Source organism: Protopterus annectens, chromosome 7.part1, assembly GCF_019279795.1.
Source record: "Protopterus annectens isolate FY-2018-M chromosome 7.part1, PAN1.0, whole genome shotgun sequence".
NCBI lineage: Eukaryota > Metazoa > Chordata > Ceratodontiformes > Protopteridae > Protopterus > Protopterus annectens.
In genome coordinates, this window is record NC_056740.1 from 237,037,021 (window position 1) to 237,061,724 (window position 24,704).

At 37.7% G+C, this 24,704-nt stretch overlaps 1 protein-coding gene across 1 annotated transcript in view; it reads right to left on the minus strand.

Moving 5' to 3' along the window:
- The window catches only part of LRRK1 (leucine rich repeat kinase 1), a 2,417,153-nt gene that overhangs the window by 239,846 nt on the left and 2,152,603 nt on the right, over nucleotides 1-24,704 (minus strand). The window contains 1 exon segment of the mRNA XM_044078686.1: nucleotides 9,960-10,111. Coding sequence (XP_043934621.1) covers nucleotides 9,960-10,111 — 152 coding nt within the window.

Below are 24,704 nucleotides of genomic sequence, written 5' to 3' on the forward strand. Positions count from 1 at the left end.
AGTCATGCCTTTCTTCAAACAGTCCAAGGAGGTACGTCTTAAGTCATTCACCCCAACATTTACTGTGACAGAGTCATAATGGTAATTGTTGTTGACTGACTTGTGTGTATGCATGATTTGATGGATCCTGGCACCTGACAGCTGACAGTGACCTTCTCCTTCTCCAGCCTGTTGAGGGGGATATCAGTGTGTCTTACTATGGAATCTCCTATGACTATGGCATTTGGTTTTGAGGTGTTCCTCCTCAGGGGCTTATTCAATGAGACACTGGCATATGTGTTGTTATGCATAGAAGATATTGGTCATGATCTAGAATATAAGAGCTGTTTGCACTTGGAAGGTCTCTGGTCATTTTGTAGTTTCTTAGTGAGTACCTCCGCTTATCTGGGTTTGTGTGTCATGACTTTATCTTATGTGAGAGGAGGTGTGTGTGTGTGTGTGTGTGTGTGTGTGTGTGTGTGTGTGTGTGTGTGTGTTGGCAACCTGTTTGATGTCTTGTTTATTAGTGCATGAGAGGACTGATTCCAGTTTCATAGTACAGTCACATCTCTCACATACTGTATTTGTTTGCTGTAGGAGCAAATGGTTGTCAGTATACATGAGGCAATTAGTACATTGCCTCAGGATGCCCATGTCAATTAGGTTGGTTGGAGAAATGTTGGGAAAATTACTGTCCATTGTAGTAGCTTAAACCATAAGTACTGTTAGGAAGTGGGCAAGTTAGATCAACTTTTTTCTCTAGGGTTAGCAAGTAGGACTTATTCTGTTGAGGATTAGAGATTAAGAAGTGTGGCAATGCTGCTCAGTGCTTAGCTGAGTTGCCAGCAGTGCAGCATGGAAGCCTTGGAGCCTTCCACTGACTATTTTCTAGGGAAAAAGTTGTAGCTAGGCATTTGCAATTATACAAGTACTGCTAACTCCCAATACAGAGTGCAAAGCTAAGCACAAATGTGAGGCTTAAATGCAAGTGAATTTAAGCAGTTTTAACACAAACTATGCTAAAAGGAAAGCCCCGCAGAGAGCATTATTCCAGCAATCCCCAACTAAGATGGGTCCTGAGCTACACACGTCTGCCACAAGGGTGCAGGGAGGCCCTCGATGTAAGATGGCTGGTTTTAGTGCCCTAGTGATACCAAACAGTCTGAATCTAGCCTATGCTATTTAAAGCAGAAGTTGCAATGATATGTGGTGCAGAACAAAGCCATCACAGCAGCAAAAAACAGTAAAAATGAAGCAGCAGTTTAATAAAACAGTTCACAAAGTGTGACAGAGGCTTAAATTATACTTATTTTCAGAAGATTTTGGTGGACGCCTTGGATTTCTCTTCAGATGCACTCTAGACCTCTGGCTAAGAATGCTACACTCTGAGCAGCTCCGGTAAACTGAGCACAAACCCGTGCAAACGTGAGGCTTAAATACAAGTGAATTTTAACACAAACTACCAATAAGAAAACCCCACACAGAGCCTTATTCTGGTAATCCCCAACTTAGATGGGTCCTGAGCTACAAACGTCTGCCACAAGGGTGCATGGAGGCCCTCTTAATGTAAGATGGCTGGTTTTAGTGCTCAAGTGATAGCAAACAGTCTTGATTAAGGAAGTCTGAATCTAGCCTATGTTATTTAAGGCAAAAGTAGCAATGATACAAAGTGCTGAATGAAGCAGCCACAGCAGCAAAAAAGCAGTAAAATGACGAAGCAGATTAATAAAATTCAATTCACAAAGTGCAATACAGGCTTAAATTATACTTATTAGAAGATTTCAGTGGATGACTTGGATTTCTGTTCAGATGCACTCCAGACCTACGGCTAAGAATGCCAAACAAGCAGCTCCAGTAAACTGTGTAGACTGCAAATCTTCCTAATGTAAAATAACTGGTTTAGAGCCCTGCTGCCCAACTGCTTAAACCAGAACTAACACACTTTCAGAATAACAGACATAATAAGTCTTTCACCGGCAATTCCCAGCTCAGAAGGGTGGAGGCTTCCCTCTCCTCCAACAAGAGTGTGGACCACAAACCTTATTGTAAAATAACTAGCCTGAAACCCAAGAGTTTAAACCAGAACTAAGGCACTTTTAGAATAACAGACACAATGAGTCTTCACTCAGCAATTCCCAGCTTAGAAGGATGTAAACTAATTCTCTTGCCACAAGATTGTAGACTGCAAACCTTCCCTATGTAAGATAACTAGTTTGAAGCCGAAGTGCTTAAATCAAAACTAAGAGGCTTAGAATAACAGTTACAATGTAATCAGGCTACTAACAAGCAGTAATAACTGCAGCAGAATAAATGCAAATGAATACTTTAAGAACAAGCAACAAAAAGCAAAATAAAGTAAAGTAGGAAGATGCATAAATACTATGATTGCCACCTTTCATTGTGGCTAAAACTGGACCAAGGACACACCCCTCACACCTCATAGAACCCCACCCATCTCTGCCACCCTCCCACCAATGTTCCGCCCATTGTGTGACATCATCGCACATCAGATGAGGAGGATCGCCCTCTTTTTACCGGTCCTGATGCCTTCTTCCTGTAGCTTTACTATGCTTTTCTGCAAAAAAAAAAAAAAAGCATAGTAAATCTGCAGATTTAACAAACTCCGATAGACTGTTTCTTTTTTTTTTGACACACAATACCGGAGTTTATACAGTGTTTTCTAGATTACCAGATAGTCGGTTTAATTTCCATATTATTAATTAATTCATTGCTTTCCATAATCTGGAAAACAAATGGATAGGTGTCAACACTAACAGATACAGTAAAAGCAGCTGACTAAAGTGTTTTTTGTTTTTTTTTTGGAAGGGAGGAAACAGAAGAAAGTTTAAGGTTAAGACACTAAGGGGGGTGGACCTCCCTAACTGATCTTTCCATACTCAGTAGAATGAGCTTTTGAGATTGGACTGAGAGGAGTACACAAAATCAGATTTATAGTAGGGGCAAGCAACTCAAAAGCCACCAAGATAAAAAATAGAAGTAACTAAACCTTAAATGAAAAACTTAATTCAAAATCAAATGCAGACAGAGATCAGCAATAGTCAGGCAGATAACAGCAAGCAAACCAAACAAGCACTTCAGCTAAATAAAGATGCCTCCAATTGTTGTTAATTAAATGAGGAATGCTATTTCTCACCTTCTCCCACTAATTAGCTGGATATTATTCATTGTCTTCAAAGGAACTCTTTTTTAACTTTTCTATCTCAACCTAGCCAAGACCTATTAAAACTCCAAAAGAACAACAAACTTAAAACAAATGCAATACAGGAAATAGATAAAAAATAGAAGTAGCCAAACCTTAAATGAAAAACTTAATTCAAAATCGAATGGAGACAGAGATCAGCAATAGGCAGAATACAGCAGGTAAGCCAAATCAGCACTCCAGCTAAAGAAAAGATGCCTCCAAATATTGTTAGTTAAATGAGGAATGTTATTTCTCAGCTTCTCCCACTAATTAGTTGGATGTTATTCACTGTCTGCAAAGGAATTCTTTTCTAACTTTACTAACTGAACCTAACCAAGACCTCTTAAAATTCCAAAAGAACAAAAAATGAAAAACAAATGCAATATAGGAAAAAGATAAAAAATAGAAGTAACCAAATTCTAAGAGACATTGTGAGACTGCAACAAAGTATTACTGCTGGAACTCATCTACACAGCATGAGACCTAGAAATGCAATTGCTAAGAAGAGTCACTTTAGCAATTGTGAGAGACTAAAACACATATGTGTCATTTTAAACAACTGCATATATTAAAAACAGGACTTTTGGCAGGGAGGCAAGCCCGCTGCATCTCCCCAAGTTGGTGACAAGCCCCCCCAACACCACAAAGAACTTTTACATACCAACTCCATGACTGCACAACACTGGAGAGAGCAAAAACTCAGCAAAATAGCACTGTGTAATTCCATGCAATCCTTGTTTTTTCTCTAAGAAGAGCAAGTAAGTGAATTCAGAGGAATCACGGTTTGAGGAGACAAAGGACAGCCAACATAGGGAAGTTATAAGCCAACAAAGAAGTTAAAAAAATATAAGCTGAAGATATGGAATATTTGCAAAGTGAAGGATTCAGTGTTGAAAGCCTAGCACAGGTCATATCAGAGCATGATGGTACAACTGACCCCCAGAGTAAGGAGAAATGAGCAGGAGACATCTGAAGAAGAAATATGGACATGGGAAAAAAAAAAAAAGATTTAATTTGGTGCAATATTTATGCAAAGGAGAAAGCAAAACTAATCAATGCATGATATTTGAAGAGAAACACAAGCAAATACATCTGGATATGGAAAATTTTATGATACAAAAACAAGAAAACAAAGAGGAAAAGCAGAAAGAAGATAAGCAATGAAGAAGTTAAAGAAATAGAAACTGAGGTTATTGATTACCTGCAAAGTGAAGGACTTAGTGTAGAAAATTTAACTCGGATAACAACACAACAGAATACAGCAATGGACACCAAAATTAAGAAGAAACCAGTGGAGCAGGAAGCATCTAATCAGTTGACATATGAAGATCCTTTGGAGCCTCCCATAGGAAACCAGTACAAAAGTTCAGTTGGAGCTATACAGCAAGGGAAAGAACTGGAAACTGTGGCAACTCTATCACAATCAATGTTGTGGAGTGGTAGGCCAGTGAGTTCCCATATGAAAGAGCAGTGGATGAGACAGTGTGAAACTGAAGAGAACATGGCACAGGAAGAAGCTCTGGAACTTTCTATAGAATGCGTGTAGGAAATAACGAACAAAGAATGTGCCCTCAGTTTAGAAGAAAATGATCTAAGAGAAGAATTAGTTGATTTAACAGAGATGGATAGACATGTTAAAATCAGTGAAAGAAATAGACTGCAGAAGGTCAATAAAACCCAAAAAGTTAGAAGTTTGATAAATCAAATGAACACAGTAATTAGGACTGCCCATAGACATTAATGCAATATAAAAGAAGTTAATAGGATACATTACTGTGCTGCCAAATTAATAAAAGATAAAGTCCTACCACAAGAACACAGGGTAGTAAGGAAAAGGACAGGGGAGAAATTGAATGCCATCATGGAAGTATTGAATAGAGAAAACTATAAAGCAATTAAGGCAAGAAGTGTCACTGTTAGAAGAGTATAGAAGTGGGAACAGATCAACAATAGTATTCAGAAAGATAGCCATGATAAAAGCAATGCACAGTATTATAACAAATCATGATTTATCATGCACTAATGCAAATAATAAACTAAAAATATTAGTACAGGCAGAAAAACCTAGAAGATGCACAGAAACATATAAAGGAAGAGTACAAAATAAACAAGTTATTGATGACCTCACAAAGTTTTATAGAGAATTGGGAAAAAAAGGTAAATGGAATTGAAAGACCACCAAAAACAGAAGAAATAGATACATTTTGGAGAAGTATTTAAAAAGATCCTGTGGAACATAACAAAGATGCTAAATGGATAGAAGAGTCAAAAGAAAGAAAAACAAGTTCAAATGTACAGGATATGAAATGGGATGAAGTAGTGGCCAGAGAGATTGAGACAAAGTTAAGAAAAGCCTCTGACTGGAAAACCCTAGGCCCAGATACAGTACCTAACTTCTGGCTAAAAGTATCAACATCTTTGCATGAAGATTTAGCCATGTGTACGAACTATTTATATGCACACCCCAAACAGACGCTAGCCTGGTTAACAACAGGAAAAACAATGCACCTACTTAAGAGTAAACCTGCAAGCTACCCTAAAAATTATAGACCAATAACTTGCCTTCTGACGACGTATAAACTATACAGTGGACTTGATGCTGACAGGATTTATAGTCATTTAGAAGAAAACTCAATTATGGCAATAGAACAAAAGGGTAATAAAGGAAAGTCATATGGAACAAAGGATCATTTGTTGTTAAAGTCATAGTGGAGAACTGTAAAAAAGGGCAAGAATCTAAGTATGGCATGGATAGACTACAAAAAAGCATAAGACAATATCCCATATTCATGGATGAAAGAATACTTAAAAATGTATAATATACACCGTACACTGATAAACTACATTACAACGACCATGAAATTGTGGCAAACCACTCTGCAGTTAAGCCATGATAAAGGACAAATTATTATTCCAGGAATAAAAATTCAAAGGGGATATTCCAGGGTGACTATCACCGCTGCTCTTTTGCTTTGCCCTTAACCCATTAAGCTGTCTGCTTAACAGATTAGGTCATGGCTATAATTTGGTTCCTGGAAAGCAACAAAGTATAAAGACTTCTCATCTTCTCTTTGTTGATGATGTAAAACTGTATAGCCCATCAGATGAGGAGCTGAGAGCACAACTGCAAGCAGTCAAAACTTTTTCAGATGATATAAGAACATCATTTGGTCTTGACAAATGTGCAAAAGCAACATTTAAAGCAGGAAAGCTGCAGCACCAAGAAAACATCAGTTTAGGACTAAAATGTGATATAAAAGAACTTAAGCAAGAGGGAGTGTGTAAATATTTGGGAATTAATGAAGGATCAACAATAAAACATGAAAAAATGCGAAACAAACCTCGATAAGGAATATTTTAGAAGACTTAAATTGATCCTGAAAACAGTTTTGACATCTAGGAACGAAGTTCACGCTATAAACCAGTTTGCTATTCCTGTCCTAACTTACAGTTTTGGAGTGACTGACTGGCCCCAAAGGGTATTGGCTAGATTAGACAGGAAAACAAGAAGAATGCTTCATGGTCACTAAATGATTTTGAAAATCAGTGTATACCAAGATTATACATTCTCCATTCCAAAGGCGGTATGGGCCTCCTTGAAGATGATTACATGTATAGATCTGCAATCGTGGGACAACATACATATCTGCTGACCTCACAACCCAAACATAGTGAAAATTCTGAAGCATGAAGGATGACTTCCCTTCTTAGTCTAGCAGAAGCATATCAGCATCAAACAGGAATGGAAATCAAACCAAAAGTAGATAAAAGTCAGGCAGCAACTGAATGTGCCAAAAAACAAAAGAAAGAATATAAGGTGAAGGATCAGATTAGAAGGCAAGAAATGTGCAAAATGCATAAATATAGTTGCAGGTATAGAAAACGCCTGGAGGAACCTCATGTTGAACAGGAATGAATGCACATATTTTTAAGGAGAGGAGAATTCAAACCAAAAGATGAAAGGTTAATACTGGCAACCCAAGATAGTGGACTACGTACACATTGGTTTACAAAGTTCATTGAACTTGTGGGAGAAACAGACAATGTAGGTTTTGTAAAACAGAATTAGAAAGAGTTGCACACCTTGTTGCTGGCTGTGACATACTAATGGCAGAATGTTGCACTGGGGATTGTGCAAACATTGTAATATTGAAGTAGCTGAAAAACACTGGAAATATGAGCCACAAATCATCATAGAAAATGATGAAGTCTACATCACATGGGATCCCATATTGCCAACAGTTCAAAATATAATGCGGGAAAACCATGAAAAGAAAACAAAAGTTGCATTGATCGCTGAAATTGCTATACCCAGTGACTACAGTGTCTTGCTTACAGAGAGAAACAGTCATAAAATATCAGGATTGGCAGGCGGAAATGAGAGCAATGTGGAAGAAAGATACCCAGACAGTTCCAATTAGCAGCAACAGGTCTTACAAAAAACAATCTACAATCATATTTAGATATGTTACCGATACATAAAACTCCATACGAATTGCAGGAGGAGTCATTACTAGGCACACTGCAGTTCATGAACGTTACTTATACTTTGACTTAGGAACGGGGTTTATTCCCGTCATGGTATTAGAAACCCAAAAGACTTGGAGAAATGAAAAAAATGGATATCTAGTGGCTTGAGTATGTTACTATGGACCTTTCATTTACTGCAGTGACATATGTTTTAAGAGGCTGATGCTTATTTAAATGGAGTCAAATATTTAGTGAAAGGTAATTTCATTATGAAGAGTAGGAAGGTTGATATTCTATTGTTCCAAGAGCAAGGTTTATCTCAACAGGACCACATTACTTTCTTGTACAGCTGTATTCAAGTTAGTGGTACTGTTATCTCACTTCCATACATGTTGTTTTCTTGACTGCAATTTATCGTAGTAATATTTCTATAAATGGATTGCAATCTGTGTTTTTATCTGTGTAGGGATTTTCTCCCCTTGTATACAATTACTTATCAGCTACTGTGAAATGTTTTTATGTGTGGTTTTGTGCAGCCTTACTCCTTAACTCATTGTAAAATATTTAAACTGTTGTGGGGTTTTCTCCCTCATATATAATTATTCAACTATAGTTTAAATGTTTTTTGAATCTGTTGTGGAGCTTTTCTCCCTGGGTCTCCATTGAAAATGGGCCATTGACTCAGCTGGATTTTCTTGGTTACCAAAGGAGAAATAAATAAAAATAAACACTACAACTCACAAATATGAAAAATGCAACATCAACTGTTTGAGAAGTCCTGAAAGTAAACTACAAAATGCTAAGAAAAGGCTAACAAAATTGTGAAAACTGAAACTTGCAGGAACATGTTAACAGCCTTGTTTTTCCTTCAGAAGGCTTCATCCCACTGCAACCCTCAACTTGAAACTTTCTTCCTCCATACTACTGCTGCTGCTTACATGTGCTACCTCCAAAATTACTGTATCTCAGTAGAAGGAAATTCTCTAAGACATGCACGACAATCTTAGAACAAGTACATTGCTAAAAACAGCTGCAGTTTATTGGTTGCAGTTCTGGGTGTTGAACATTACTGCATTACAGTTCGGCCTTGCACCTCAAACATAACTACCATAAAGGGTGAACTAATGATTTAAAAAGTTTCTGTGACACATTTATTGATGAGCTCTAGAACAGGAACAATTCTATTTCTTTCATCAAAAAGAGGAACTGAAAAGAGAGAGGAATTCAGGGTTATTCGATATACATTTTAAAAATAGTTCCATGTAGCTGACGACAGGCAAACCATTGCAATCATGAACCAGGTTCAAGCTATAAATTTGGTTTTATCCTGACTCACTCTTTACATGCTAGAGACAACCCACATTAAGACAGTCCAAAACACTTCTCAACCTCTTGGTGCAAAAACTCCAAGGTGAGAAAGGCCCAAAATCAGGGAAATATTTTAAACATTGCTCTTATAAACTTATAAATTTGACAGAATTTAGGACTGCACTGTTGGCTTTGTGTTAGCATGTATTTTCTGAATAATAAGACGTATGAAACTCAAATGGCTGCCATTATTTAATGACATCGATCCTGAATGATTTGCCAGAAAAACTAATTTTACGAATACAGATGAGGCAAAAATATAGACATCCTGTGAAATTCCATACAATTGAAAGGTATACAGTTCAAAGTAACATTCACGGTAAGCATATTCCTGCTCAAACTAGCTACTGCAGTGCCACAAATATACATCTGGCATGCTGTATACTAATGTGCAGTAACTTGTGCCCTGCTTTTATTTCAGCTCCTACAGTGCAGACAGACCTCTGGCTCAGCAGTGCACTAGCACTACCTGCAAATAAAAAGTCCCTGACATTCCATCTTTATGTTTATCAGATATAGACATTTCCCTCTCAAATGTTTACTCTTTCACTTTAGCGCAGGCAAAACACTCCAAAGTTCTGTATCTATTTCTGTATATTCTAACAGGCTGTGCCATAAAGTCCAAGTTCTTCTAGTCCAATATTGACAGTTTACCACACATGATTAACGCTATAAGCGACAGGTGAGCTTTGCTCTTCAGCTCAGTGTTAGTCTCCTTCGTTCACAATTTACATTGTTTGTAACCCTGAACAGAGCACTTAGCAAGAAAGTGTACCAAGTCTGCCTTTGAGAAGCCAAGTCAACACAGTGAGTTTATCCAATTAAATAAATTTAAAAAGTATATAAAATAGGTAAACCAGGTGAAAATTCTAGCTTACAAAATAAGCAATGACCTTCTAGTCATGAAAATAATTATTCATAAAGAAAAACTGAACAATACCTTGAACTGCCTACTCCATCCCAAAACACCACTGTGTGCTCATTTTCTTGAGAAGGGAAGAACAGTGTATGTGTCCCACATGGCATGAGGTATGTGAAAGTAGCAAAGCTTGGATTTTGCATCACTTTCATCGTGATAAAGGCTGATGGGCGCTAAAAAGAAAAATTATAAAAGTGCAAATTTAAAAATGAAAAAAACAGCTATTCTTATCACATAAACAGCAACTTATATTTTATATAATATGATAAACATTCAAAATCCAGCATCTTGCATTTTTTTCTTTCACTGTTATACTAGCTTTCTTACTAAACAGGCTCTGTGGTAGTGTAATGTTTGCTATGTCAACTGGTAATCACTTTGGAAAGCATAATTTCAAATGAACTTCCCATATGGCCAGCAACCGCTGATTACAGAAATTCCCCTATCTCAAGAGTGCAGAAAAAGCAGAATTTATTACAATAGGTAAAGGGCATGGGGGCACTGAAAACCCATGCACTGCTCATGTGGAAGACTTGTAATCCTTGTAAATGTGGGAGCCAAGTTTTCATTTTTTTTTTAATTCTTATGAAATCTGAATTTGCATTGTTCAAAATCACGACATGGAACTAAAGCATTAATATTATAAGCCACTGTTGCTTTATTAATATTTACAAATAAAAAATGTATGTTTCACTTATATTTTCTTTGTTGATACCCACCCCACTGACATGCATTAATCAGTAATAAATGGCAATTTGGATGTCGTTAAATGGGCATTCCTCACAGTACCTGACAATGCTCACCTGAAAGGCAGTTAAATACCTTCCTTTCTAGAAAGGTCTGTGTGAATATTCTCCTGGCAGTGCACTGCACAAAGTAAATTTCTTCATAGCTGTTGAGTAAATGATGTGTTGTTTATCATGATTAATGGCTTGTTTTATATTGGTATAGGGAAATAATACATTTGTGATAACAATTAATTGATCATGACCACTTCTGAACTTATGTAACAGCAACAATGATTAAAGTTGCTATGATTATTTAGTATTTTAATAAGGATCTGGCCAATAACATATGAATATGCACATTCAGCAATTGTTGCCACTCATCTCCTTTTCTTCCCATCTTTCATGTCAGACTGGCTAAGCTAATTAAAGCCTATACTATGATATCAAATAAAGGAGAGACTAAAGAACTTTATAGGGCAGCCTGCTGTTGAAATTCACTGGTTATCAGTTAATGCTACACCTAGTTCTAAAACATGGTCAATAAATCATTCAATTACTGACAGTGCTGAACTCAAATTCTGAAAAATAGCCAGAGCTGTCTTTATCATTATGGAGCAAAACAACTCTTTTAAGAAATTGCCTGTCAAGGTTTTCAGCCTCCTAGTTTACACCATTTTGTTCATTCACATATGGTTATCAAAAATAATATGTTAATTCCTCTTTTTGGGGAACAATGTGAAAAAACACACACAACTATATACATGAACTGAAAATTGACTGACACAACTCAGTTTAATACAATGAAGCGAAGGAAGGGTTAAATAGCATATTACAAGGAACTGCACTTATGTAAGGTTCTGCAAATTACAATGCTGAATGAAAAAAAATGGTGGCACCCAGAGCTGGATCCAGCACAAGGTGACCAAGGCAGTCACCTAAGGCCCACTAGCTGGGAGAGGGTCTCCGCTGGTGAGGGAGCTGTTGACAGGGAGATTAACGTTTTAATAAAAAAAATGTTTTTAAGGCCATTCTTCTTTAAGAACAACTCCCTTTGCATCCAATTGCACAGACGCAACAGGTGTGTGTGACCTATTTCTGTCTTCTGCATCTGTGTGACCTGTTGTTTACGTTTTTGTCTTCTGAGCATATAGAATTTGAATACCATAAGACATTTGAAATGCAGACCATAAACGGAGAGGTGAGTAGGTAAGTAGGTGTGTGTGTGTATAAGAAGTAGGTAAGTAGATTTTCATATAATGTCCTGATTTTTGCCTCATATTTGTAGTCTGTTTCTCATAAAATTTGTGTTTTTTTGGGTTTATTGTGGCAACTCATTGAGGACAGACAGGGCCGGCCTTAACCAAAATAGCACCCTAGGCAAAGTAGTGCTCCGGCGCCCCTTAAGCCCCATCCACACCACAGTCATGAAACACCCCTATTTGAGCCACACCCACAGGGTTACTCCCCAAGAAAGTCACTCCAGTCATTTCCTTAAATTATTTAAATGCATAGATGGAATAACTACATTACAGGGTATCTTTAACTACAACTACTTCTGCATAGTATTTTCTACTTTAAATACTAGAGCCAGATCGCAGTCAAATAGGGCCCTAGGCAGGGTAAAAGACTGCCCCCAAGTATCTGCTCCTGCAGCAACCCCCTCCCCCCATCAGCACCCCCCTCCTCAGCAATTCCAGTGTTCCATTAGTTGGTTATTTCCCACCAGTTACCATGCATACTATTCTCTTATTTGCTTTTACAGTCATTACAGATATTGAAATAAAATAGCACACACACAGGTAGCCATTTGCTAAATAATACAGTCTCGCAATGAAAACAGACAGCATAAGCAGTAAACTTCTCTGCCCTTGAAACTCACATTCATTGAAATGGAAAAATTCATATTCATTGAAATGGCATGAAAACCTAAATTCATAGAAAATGCATCTGGCCAGTAAAGAATTAAGTTTACCTTTGGGCTGTTTTCAAAACAGACTCCTTGGACACATTTTGTAGGGTCATGCATACGTGTATTTGTTCTTTGATTCACCTTCTTGATTGCATTGAATTATATTCCTTGTATAATACAGCACCATTTGCTAGAAAGTGTTTTGAATTTGTAATTTTAAACATTCTTTTAATAAGCAATGAAACAAAATGCATGAACCAATAACTACCCATTTCAGAAATTTTCAACCATAAAGGCCATTCAAGACTTCTGTCATTATAATCCACCAATATTACTCCATACTCACAATCTCTGCAGATGTAAAATCATCTGAATTCCACATTAAAGAAATCCATACCAAATAAGAAGTTGCTACCAGCAAAACAACTTCACATATCAATGTTTTATATACAAATTCAGTGCCTGCTTTCCTTGAAGAATTAATTGCCTATATTGCATAAAAAATTTGGTAAGTTGGTACTATTGTAATAGGAAATGACCTATTGCAATAGGAAATGACCAACAAGTTCATAGTCACTAGGCATCTAATACAAAGGACATACTCAGGAGTGTAGAACCCCTATCCACCTTATAATGCACCAAATAATCAACAATCATACGGGCAATGCAATATCAGCACTCCATCTACATGGTGTGGGAGTAGAATCCACAGCCATCTGCACCAAAGGCAATTATGCTACTAACACTGCTTTCAGATTTTACAACACAGTGTGCCATTTGATAAACAAAAACAGCTAGTTGCACATAGAAACATTTACACTTGTTAGAGTATGTTTTAAATTTGTAGTTTTGAACATTTTTCCAGTAAGCAGTGAAACAAAATGTATGAACCAATAATGACAAAACTACCCATTTCAGAATATTTTAACCATAAAAGGCCCCTCAAACATGTGTCATTACAAACCACCATGCATTTTCTGAAAGAAATGAAGGCTGAAACTCAAATGTATGACATTTAGTTATTTAAATCTTCAGTGATTTGCCAGAAAACCACAAATTTTATGAGGAATAGGCCAAAAATATGAAGCAAAAATCTGGATAGTTGAGAGGTATGCATACCTCTCAACCTTACTGCAAGAAATCTGGACATGATGTGGATGCAATGACCATAAAAATAGGGATAGATTTTAAATATTACACTTTTTTTTTAACTTAAAGTTGCTAGAACAACAGGATTTGTGTTAACTTGCATTTCTGAAGGATATGAAGTCTGAAAATCATATATTTGAGATCCTCTGCAGGTTAAACTTCAGGCAAATTATGCTTTTGAGTTCAGTCTTTGGCCATCCACAAGTTACTCTCTTTAAGAACTACCTGTCAGCCTCATCAAAAAAACAGTTATCAGTAAGTTTATATTTTACTTTTATATAGAACATATTATTAACTTCTGCCAACCAACTTTAGTGGTCTCTTCTTTACGATACAAATCAACCTCATCATACTATAGTGTACCAGTGACACTTATCCAGGGACCAGTGCAGCCTATCTCTAAAGATCCTTGGCTACCTACCTTCAATGAAATACTTTATTGCATTCTGCTTGCACAGCCCTCATGGTCATTTGAGTTGGAGACTAATGACATAAATTTTCAAAGTAGGACACATACATGGGTCTACTACAAGCATTCGGGTCCAAAGTGGTCAAAAACACAATCTCAGACCCAAGGACCTGAGTGTCTTTGTATCTGGTGTGGCCTGCCACTTTCTCTCAAATTCAAATACGAGGCTGGACAAGCAGCTGCCACACTTTACCCAAGTGGATTATTTGAGTTCAAGCAAGGTAGTACAGTAGCCATGGGAAGGGAGTGAAAAATGGGATTTTATGGTCAGGGAGGGACTTTCTGAATTAAGGAACACAAAGATAGTTTTAGGGTAAGGAAGCAAGGACTCTGGCTGGGAGATTTTGGGGTTAGAGTTACGGTTCTGATAGGGCTATTCAGCTTTATAGGGCTAAGTGTTGGGAGGGCTATGCAGAAACAGGATATTGGGCAAGTGGGAGGTGAGCAGTTGTGTTTTCAAACAAGTGGCAGCAAGGAGGTATGTCGTGGGCTACTAGCAGTGAGTGCCTGCAGCAGACCATATATATACATAAATAACAAACAAAAAATATTCATAAATATGACAACTATGTAAAACAGAAGTAGAAACTAGATTCATAACCAATAACCATGCAAACGCTGGGCTAATCATGAGGTAATAAATAAATAAACAATTAAATCATCCTACCCATTTAATTTGTGGGCTATATATCAAAGCAGCAGAAATAAGGTACATAATCAATAATGTTATAAAACAACTGAATAATCACAAACAAAGAACAATAAAATCCCCTACCAGCAACAACACCCATGTTACTTATGAAAAGTGATAAGGAACTACCTCCATCACCCAAGGATAATAAAGGTTCTCCATGTTAATGCTAGGAGCATAATTAAAATAATAAATAAAATCCGGGCTCACAAGATACTACAAAAATCTGTGAGATGGATATGACCAGGTTAATATAACAGACTTAAAAGCCTGAAAAACAAATACAATGTGCATATGATTGTTCCAATAGCATGACTACTACAAATGTGTGTCTGCGGGGTGGTTGGGCTTAAGGGTAGGATACCACAAAATGAAAGAGGCATGGAATGCTGAGTATATTGCTGATTTCATGGATTTATCACTAACCACAAACCAATTAAAATAGAATGAGCATAAGCATGCCTAGGTAAAACAATACATTTATAGAATGTGGAATTATAAATTAATGCCCAGGCCAAACAACAAAACACCAGCAGTAGACGTAATGAAAGTCCAGGATGTGGAAGAAACGTCTCTATGTTAATATGACTACAATCTTGTTACAGATGCATGTAACACACATCAGTAATAGGAATTCTAAAATATATGCATAATAACATTTGATAAAACAAGTACAACACTTAACAGTTTTCTGAATGTTAGAACTGTCAGGCTGGCTGATTCTCTGGTCCTTATCACTGCACAACACCTATACTGCTATCCGTCCCAAAAACACTATTATAATAAGGAAAATAAGCCAGCAACACATACAAACCTCTGCTCATTTGCACAGAAAGCTACTAATAGTATCACTCTGACCAAGCAGATGCTAGACATCACACACACATGCTTACCTGCTCTCTCATACAACACCCAGACATGCACCTTCTCTCTCATACACTCACACACACACACACACACACACACACACACACACACACACACACACACACACACACACACACACACACACACACACACACACACACACACACACACACACCTACTCTTTCACATAGTAACACATGCACTTTATCACTCATACAAACAGAACAACTAATTAAAATTCCACACACACACACACACACACACACACACACACACACACACACACACACACACACACACACACACACACACTTTCTCTCACATACAGAAGCCCTGTTTAAACTACACAGACACACACATACACTTACCTTCAGTTCTTTTTAATCTGAATAGCCACACGCATACACATGCAGTGAACCCTTAAAGTGCTAGCTTAACTCCCACGTGCAACTTTAGAATATCTTTACATCCACGTTGGCGTGCGTGGATGTGACACATGCATGTTCCTACTTAAAGGAGAAGACTCCACTACTATGGAGTGAAGTTTTTTTTTTTTTTTTTTAATTAATTCTTGAAGCCTCCAGTCCTGGCCAACCTACAGCTGTAAAAGTGGGAGGAGCGCTCGCTTCCCCCTCCTCACCCCTACGATTCCAACACCCTAAGATTTATTTATTTTAATTAATTTACTTTTCTTATTAAGAAAAGTAAATTAATTAAAATAAATAGATAAATAAACACAAATTGCACCCTTTACGAGGCCAGCCTGTATGGTGCCTAGGCGGTCGCCTAGCTCGCCTATGCCTAAGGCTGGCCGTGAGGACAGAATTCACTAAATAATGACAAGTATTTGAGTTTCAGACTTCATATCCTTCAGAACATTCATGATAACACAATATTTTTTATTCTAGCAACTTTATAAAAGTATGTGAGGGCAATATTTTAAGTTTGCCCCTATTTTTCAAACTTTGTCCCCCCATTAATTTTGGCTTTGCCCTGATTTTTTGTGCTAAGAGGTTGGGAAGTATTGTGTGTGAGTGTGTGTGTGTGTGTGTGTGTGTGTGTGTGTGTGTGTGTGTGTATAAGTGTATGGGATGGGGCCGAATTCATTACCTTGTCTAGGGGCCCATTTGACCTTGATCCTGATCTGGTGTCACCTACAATTTACAAACGTGAGGTCATTATCAGTTCAAAACAAGTAGTCACTGGAATAGTCAAAAAATAACCTGAAACACTGAACTGAATTTTGTCAGGAAAAAATATAACAGTTAGAAATTATAATATCCATTGCGGAGTCAAGCAGTAAGTAAGAGATAAAATGTAAAATGCCATGATAAATCACAACTACACCACACAAATCTAACAGTACAAGTGAAATAAACATTGTAATCTAACAAGTTTATCACCAGGTAATTTTATAAATGCAAAAATGAATATTTTAATTTTATAGATAATTAAATATCCCACATGAAAATATCCCACATTATCCCCCTCCACAGAGTTCACTAACTACCAGCCCATAGCAATTCTGTCTCCTCTATCAAAAATACTTGAGAGATGCATTCACTCTGAAGTTCTAAACTATCTCCTTACTAACAACATCCTATCTAACACACAGCATGGTTTCCGACCATACCACAGCACAACCACTGCCTTACTTGCTTTCACTAATACAATCCTTCAACATAAAAACAATGGTTATTTCACCTCTGCAACTTTCCTAGACCTATCTAAAGCATTCAACATGGTCTCTCATAAACAACTCATCACTGTCCTCAATACTCTATCCTTCTCTCAATCTGTCACAAACTGGTTCCAGAGCTACCTGACTGACCGCCATCAATCCGTTGTTTGGCATAATGATATATCCCCCCAGCTCCCTGCTTCAATAGGTGTTCCCCAAGGATCCATCCTTGGACCCTTACTCTTCTCCATATTCACTAATAATCTACCCTCTGCTACCAAACAGGCCACTCTAATACAGTACGCAGATGACTCCACCATCATCTGCTCAGCCCACTCCCTACCTGAACTTCAAAAGACCACACAGGAAGCCTTTTCCTCAGTTGAAACTTGGCTTTCAGATGCATAATTAATACTTAACCCAAACAAAACAAAACTCCTCATCTTCCACCAAGCACAATCTAAACACCCACCAATTTAATATTAAAGTCAATGACAACACCATTATCCCCCCAACAGACCACACCAAACTACTTAGAGTTGAAACTGACAATAACCTCAAGTTTGACATTCACATCTCATTAACCATAAAAAAGTACACAAAATACTAGGAGCTTTATACAGAAATAAGCAATTCCTCACCAAAACAGTGAAGATTTCAGTTGCAAATAGCCACCTTATCTCAACCGTACTCTATGCCTCTCCATTATTTATCAACCTAAGACAAAGTGAGTTAGGTAAACTCAAAGCTTGCTACTACAAAATAGCAAGGTTTGCCACTGGCGCAAACTACCATAGCCACCACTGCACCTCACTTACTGAACTGGCTAGAACTCCCTCACCTCCTTCAATGGTACCAACTCTCACTCACCCACAAACTACTAAATCCTCTAAAAGTCCTCTCCCTCCAAAATCTACTCCAACCCTATCATACCAACAGACCACTAGGCTCCAGCAACAAAAATCAATTACAGGTAACTAGAACCAGGAACTCTGCTGGAGAAGCTCTCTTCTTCTACTCCATAGCAAAATTATAGAATATCCTTCCTCACACTATGACGTCTGTGTCATCATGCACTAACTTCATGACTGCTCTAAAATCTCATCTAAAAGAGCTGGACATGCCCCTGTAACAAACCTCTCTAACATCTCCACCCCAATCTCTTTAATCCCTTTCTTCCACCCCTCTAACTTTCTTGGATTGCAGCCAAATACATTGCTTGTAAACCTATATCTCATCTGTAATCTTAGCCACTGTTATTCAAGGGTAATAGCTGCTAGCTCAGCTGTTAAAATACTTGCTAGTCTTTATGGCACCAATGTTATAAGTGTTGTACCATTTAACTAAATACTTCATTTCATTTTGAACTATAACTGTTTACCACTATTGTTAAACAAAACCTATGTATACTTCTTGTAACTTGTAATTAATTGTTGTTTTTATTGTGGAGCTTTTCTCCCCGGGCCTCCACTGAAAAAGGACCTGTGTCCAGTCGGATTTTCCCGGTCAACAAATGTAAATAAATAAATAAATAAAAATTAAAACAAGAGTAAATATTCTGAAGCACAATTTACATGAATTATTAAGTAAAAGCTAATATCACTTGCAAATGCTTAAAGACCCATAGCAACAAAACCTCTCCAAGACACACATAAAACAGACCTGAAAGCCATCAATTTTATTTTTTCATTATGTGACACTAAGGCATAATCTTTAAGCCAGGAACACACAATAAAACCAACATTTTGAACACTGATAGAAAGACTGCATCTTAGATTCAGCAGTAAGCCATCCTACATCAGCAACTTCCAAAAGAGGTTTAAAATGAGGCAATCGAAGCACACTTTATAATAAAAATAACCAAAATCTGTGAATTCATACTTGCACATAAGCGCACTGAAATCAAAAGATCACTGTTGAACCATGCTAAAGACAGGGATATACTAGGCATATTGGTAGTACAAACTAACATTTTTCAAGGTTCTCACAAATAAAGTTTCATAAAAATGGGAGTACAAAGCTGACAAATGTTAGAAAAAGAATGGAAGAAAAACAGGAATGCAGAATTTATGTGCATCATGCCAACGTATTACTAAGATGTACCACATTCACCAAATAACCTATAAAACCAACCAAAAAGTAGGTATGCTCAATTGGTTCAATATATTTTGTCTGATGAAGCACTGAAGGTCATTGCAGCTATCTACCTTATCCCTCACCTGACAAATGCCACTTCAGTCTTAACTACAAACAACACAACTCACAAAATGTGAGCAATCTTACAACAAGATTGCAAAGTTTGCCACCAGCCTTCCTAACAGAACACATCAAGGGGTAGCTTTCAAATTATTAAACTGTCTCAACAATGCTAATGTTCTCAGACTCAACCAATCCAATTAAAAATAGCACAAAAATCCTTCACAATCTACAACACTGTTCCTCTTTCAGCAGTCTACTGTACTAGTCTATCCCTTCTCGTACTCTTCACTAAACTGAAAATGTCTGGCAAAAGTAACTCCCCTGTACAACTCTCACAGGATCTCACTATATGCTTGTCAAGTAGCAAAACAGTGAAACTCCCTTCCAATCTCCCTCCACCACATACATGCAACAAAAGTCTTCAAACAGGATGCAAAATAATTCTTTCTTGACACATGGCAATGTCACTACTCTGAACAACTCAATTTGTTCCTCCGTCTCCTTCCATCTCTCCCACACAATGGCATACTGCTACCTCCAACTACAGCACACTTCTTGTGAAGAGTCACTTCTTATAAAATACCCATCATCAGGATGCTCCTGTAATTAATCACTGACCTTGTCAAAGTTTTCATCTACTTCTTATTCCAGAAACGTATTTCTCAGCTCATATATTTGTCACTAACTCATGACTAACAGAACTTCATCTGTATCATCACAATCATCTTCTCTATCTTTAGCCAGGGCTCTCCTTTCCATTACATAACAATATGTTTCTCTCTCTCTTTACATCTCAGAGCTTCTACTCACTTGGTTATCTCACCAATGTTTGAAGAACTTTTCTGCTGAATCCACTGTTAGATAAGGTCTTTTAAGAAGCACTGATTTGCTTTTTGTGTAGATTTATACAATTGCTGTGATATGTGTGCATTGTATACAGTTTTGCACTCAAATTCTGCATTTCGCAGCTTATTTGCTGTTAATACGGCATCTGACAGTTGAGCTAAATCCAGATCCATCTAGATCTGAATATGTAAAACTATAGTTTTTAATTGCATTTTAAGTTTCTTTATTACTTGTGCTGCTGTGATATATGTGCTTATTTGCTGTGTTTCATGCCTTAAGTGACACCTGTACACTGGCCCAGTAATCAAGAAGCCTCAATCCACACCACTAGAACCAGTGAGAGGCATGCACATTGGGAAGGATAACAAGTAAACATGCAGTAAAATACAATTTCCCTTAAGAGCATACAGAGATCACAGTCAGTTTGCGGCTGGTTTCTCCCTTTCTCTCCAGATCCCCAATAAGACTCCTCACTGGCACAGCTATAGGGTTCAGATCCCAGCCGAGCAGTTAAGCCAAAACATCCAATACCATCCTGTCCAACCAGTGCTTTGTGTCCCTGCCCAAATAGTTGACACACACACACACTGAGATTTGGTTTATACACAAATACACAGACACTCCTGGGGAAGGCTGGCACAGATTTTCCAGCTATGCCCCCTCCTGTCAGGCTATAAGGTAGTAATCACTGCCACCAACTACTCTTATCAGCTACTAATAAGGCCCTTCCCAAAGGGTGACCAATTTCACTGTGTAATACTACTGTTATCCAACTAGAAAGAGTGACCCAAGGCTAAAGCTATTGGAGTGGCTTGGACAGTATCACTGAATACATGCAATGTACGCTAATAGCTTAAATTATCTCTACACAAAACAGCCTCAGCTGAAAGGTTTAAAAATATTTAATAATAAATAATAAAAACACAAGAGAATCCTTATTACTTCAACACAATGACATTACAAAGTTCAGGAATCACAGAAAAATGCTTTAAAATAATACTGTAGAATAGTCTGACATAAATATATAAAGCAGCTAGAATAATCTGGCTAAATTTCGATCTAACTCTAAGAGAAATACTAAGATCTAAAATCCTACTTACAGAGCAAAGGCAGAGCGCTGGTGAGTTGATGTCTTCAGACAAAATCCAATATGCTTAATTCTCTGTCTCTGAGAAATTCTTACATTGATAACACAGTACTGCTAAGTCATTTCACATTACATCATTCTTGACACTTCTCTGGTTCCTAGGCTAACAGAAACTCAGAATTTACATTTCTTAGTAAGCTGCACCTAGCCAGGAAGCCATAGCAATAAAAGACATTACTCGACAGAGGCACTAGGAACTAAGGTTGGATGGCATGATGCCAGGGTAATCCTATGGGATAGGCTTGTAAAGGTTCCAGGCCATTAGCCTAGTATACACCTATGAACCTATGTAAAACCTTAGTAATTATCTCTCGGGTCAAGACAATAGAAAGAATTTCCTGGCCCAGACATCCTGTCTCCGAGCTTGAGATCAAACACTCATACAATGCTCAACTTATCAGCTTTCTTCCAACAGAGTGCACTGCGGTTACATTTTTAAAGCTCAGTACAACATATAGTTTAATCATAACATATAGTTCGATTTACATTTGTAAACCAAGCCTGTGGATTATATTAATATTTACAAATGACATAGAATTATCTAGAAAATCCTATCTAGCTAGGCTGGCAGCCTTCAACTTCAACTTAATCTAATGATTTTTCTGTTACGTTTTGTTCCTGTACTTCAGCTTGCTTTATTAGTTGTAGCTAAGCTAGTTGCAGCTTTTTGGGCACCCAGAGAGTGGTTTTACCTACAAAGTCCTTGTCTGTTTTCTGCAAGGATATTTAAGCTGGGATTCACAGTTTGAAACCTCGGTAGAGTTTTGTCCTATTTGGCTGTGGATTAGGCTATTTGTTTTCAGACTTTCTGTGCCTATATAAAGTTGTTGCACTTGTGCAACATTGCTTATTGTGAAGCACTGGTTATCAGTGCCCTGTGTTAACACAACCACCTTGAATTGAAATTGTCCCTATAAAACTACTCATGAAAATTAATCTGCACCTAGCTGCATAAAGAGCAGCTAGAAGCGCAACAGAACTTGTCTTTGGTGCAGAAGGCTGTGTGTTCTATTCCCAAATCAGATACATCAATTGCTAATGTTGCAGTGTGTCATCCTTTGGATTAGACATTAAACTGAGGCCCCATCTGCCTGAGTTGCTGATAACTCAGGTAGATATAAGAGATTCCATGGCACCTATGGTAAAGAGTAGGTGAAGTTCACTGTTGTCCCCTGAAAAGAGGCTACTAGCCTAGTGGGACTAATGCAGTCAACAAAAGATAAATGTATAAAATAAATAAATCTGCACACTAAGAATCACCCACCCTTCAAGCTGGGTCTTAGGCTGTCTTGAAAGGAATCTACACCCCTACAGCAACCAGGCTAGCTAGCTGTAAACCTGTCCAGCACCATTCCCTTGTAAAACATGTAACAAGGATCCATAGCTATGAGCATGCACTTCTCTGCTGTCTCTGCAGCCAGCCTGGTGGATATGAGTAGCCTGAGGCACTGCAGCAACTACCTTATGTATACTGACAACCATCTAATTCTCCAAGAAACAGATAAGTTATGTGACAGATGTAGTTGTACAATGCCACTAGAGGCAAGGCTCTCATGTAAACTCACCTATATAACCAAACAAGTTGTCAATATCACACAAACACACACTACACCTGTCTTACATAGTAAGGAGCAGCCACACAGGCCGACATATTCTGAGGCTAAGAATAATCTCACAAAACCACAAAGACCTCCTACACACTGTATTCTAAAAAGTGCCTTCAGCAACCACTACATCACTCAATAAAACCAACAAGACACATACTACCATATCCCATGATATCCCAGATTATAAACCCATGAGGCAGAAAACCACACAACCCAATATTTTGGTCACATGAGAATGCATTGTGAGACCCAGAGATGCCCCACTTACCAGAATAAGTAAGGACAGAGCCACAGTGAGCTTTAAGGGGGCCAGGATCTCCCAAATCATGCATACACTTAGGTCACTGGATTGCATGTACCAGTATGACTGTCATAGTCCATGTAGGTGTAAATGACCTGAGCCCTATCTCCCTGGACTATATGAATACAGACATTGTGGAGCTCCCATATTATGCATGCAAGATCAGTATGAGCCTAGTATTGATCAGCATTCGACCTTCTCCAAGAGCATGCTACAGTATGATCAGAAGATGACTGGCTTTAATAACTGTCTTAGTTTGGATCTACTTATTTATTTATTTATTTACATTTGTTGACCGGGAGTGTCCGACTGGACGTAGGTCCATTTTCAGTGGAGGCCCGGGGAGAAAAGTTCCACAGTTAAAATAAACAGACAGTAGTTACATTGGATTACATAGCAATTAACAATTTAACATAGCAATTACTTAAAACATATTTACAGATGAAGAACATAGTACATCAGTAGACAACTAGAATCTTTACCTGTGAAGTACATAACAGACATTAACAATTGTTACAATAAGAAGTTCCTGCTGTATAATAAGTACTAGGCTTATGAGCATCTGAGCTTGCTATAATCAAGGTAGTTAGTGAAGTGGAAAGAAAGGTAGTGGTTGGATGGAGTGGTTGATATTAGAATGGGAGTTGCAAGGGCATAGCCAGCATGTTTTTAGGTGCGCTTTTAGTAAAGTTTTGAAGTGGGTGCATGATGGTAAGCAATATACTTCACATCAATATTTCAGAATGCCAAACTTCATATGATCTAGACCATATAATAGACATTCTGAAACATCCAAAAAAAACCTCACAAAAACAGCAGAAACTGTGCATTTGAAGGGAGCAAACCAGAATGCATCCTCACACCACCTGATAATTATATTTACCAACTCTGAGATGATACTACAATGGGGAAAGGGCAAACTCCAGATCTCCAGTGTACTGTGATCTCACTACAAACAGTCTGACATTTCAGAAGGCTGCAAGTACATCTTGGGTTTTTACTTGTGGCAATCATGATCTCAAAAATTATCTTCTTAAGGCAGGCCAGTGCACCTGCTATCAAAACAATGGTTAATACCAGGTAAAAATTCAAGCTATCTACACTAATGTGCCTGTACGTGAATCCTTGTGTGTTTCTATAAATATTACCTGATGTGTTTCTATACTGTACAT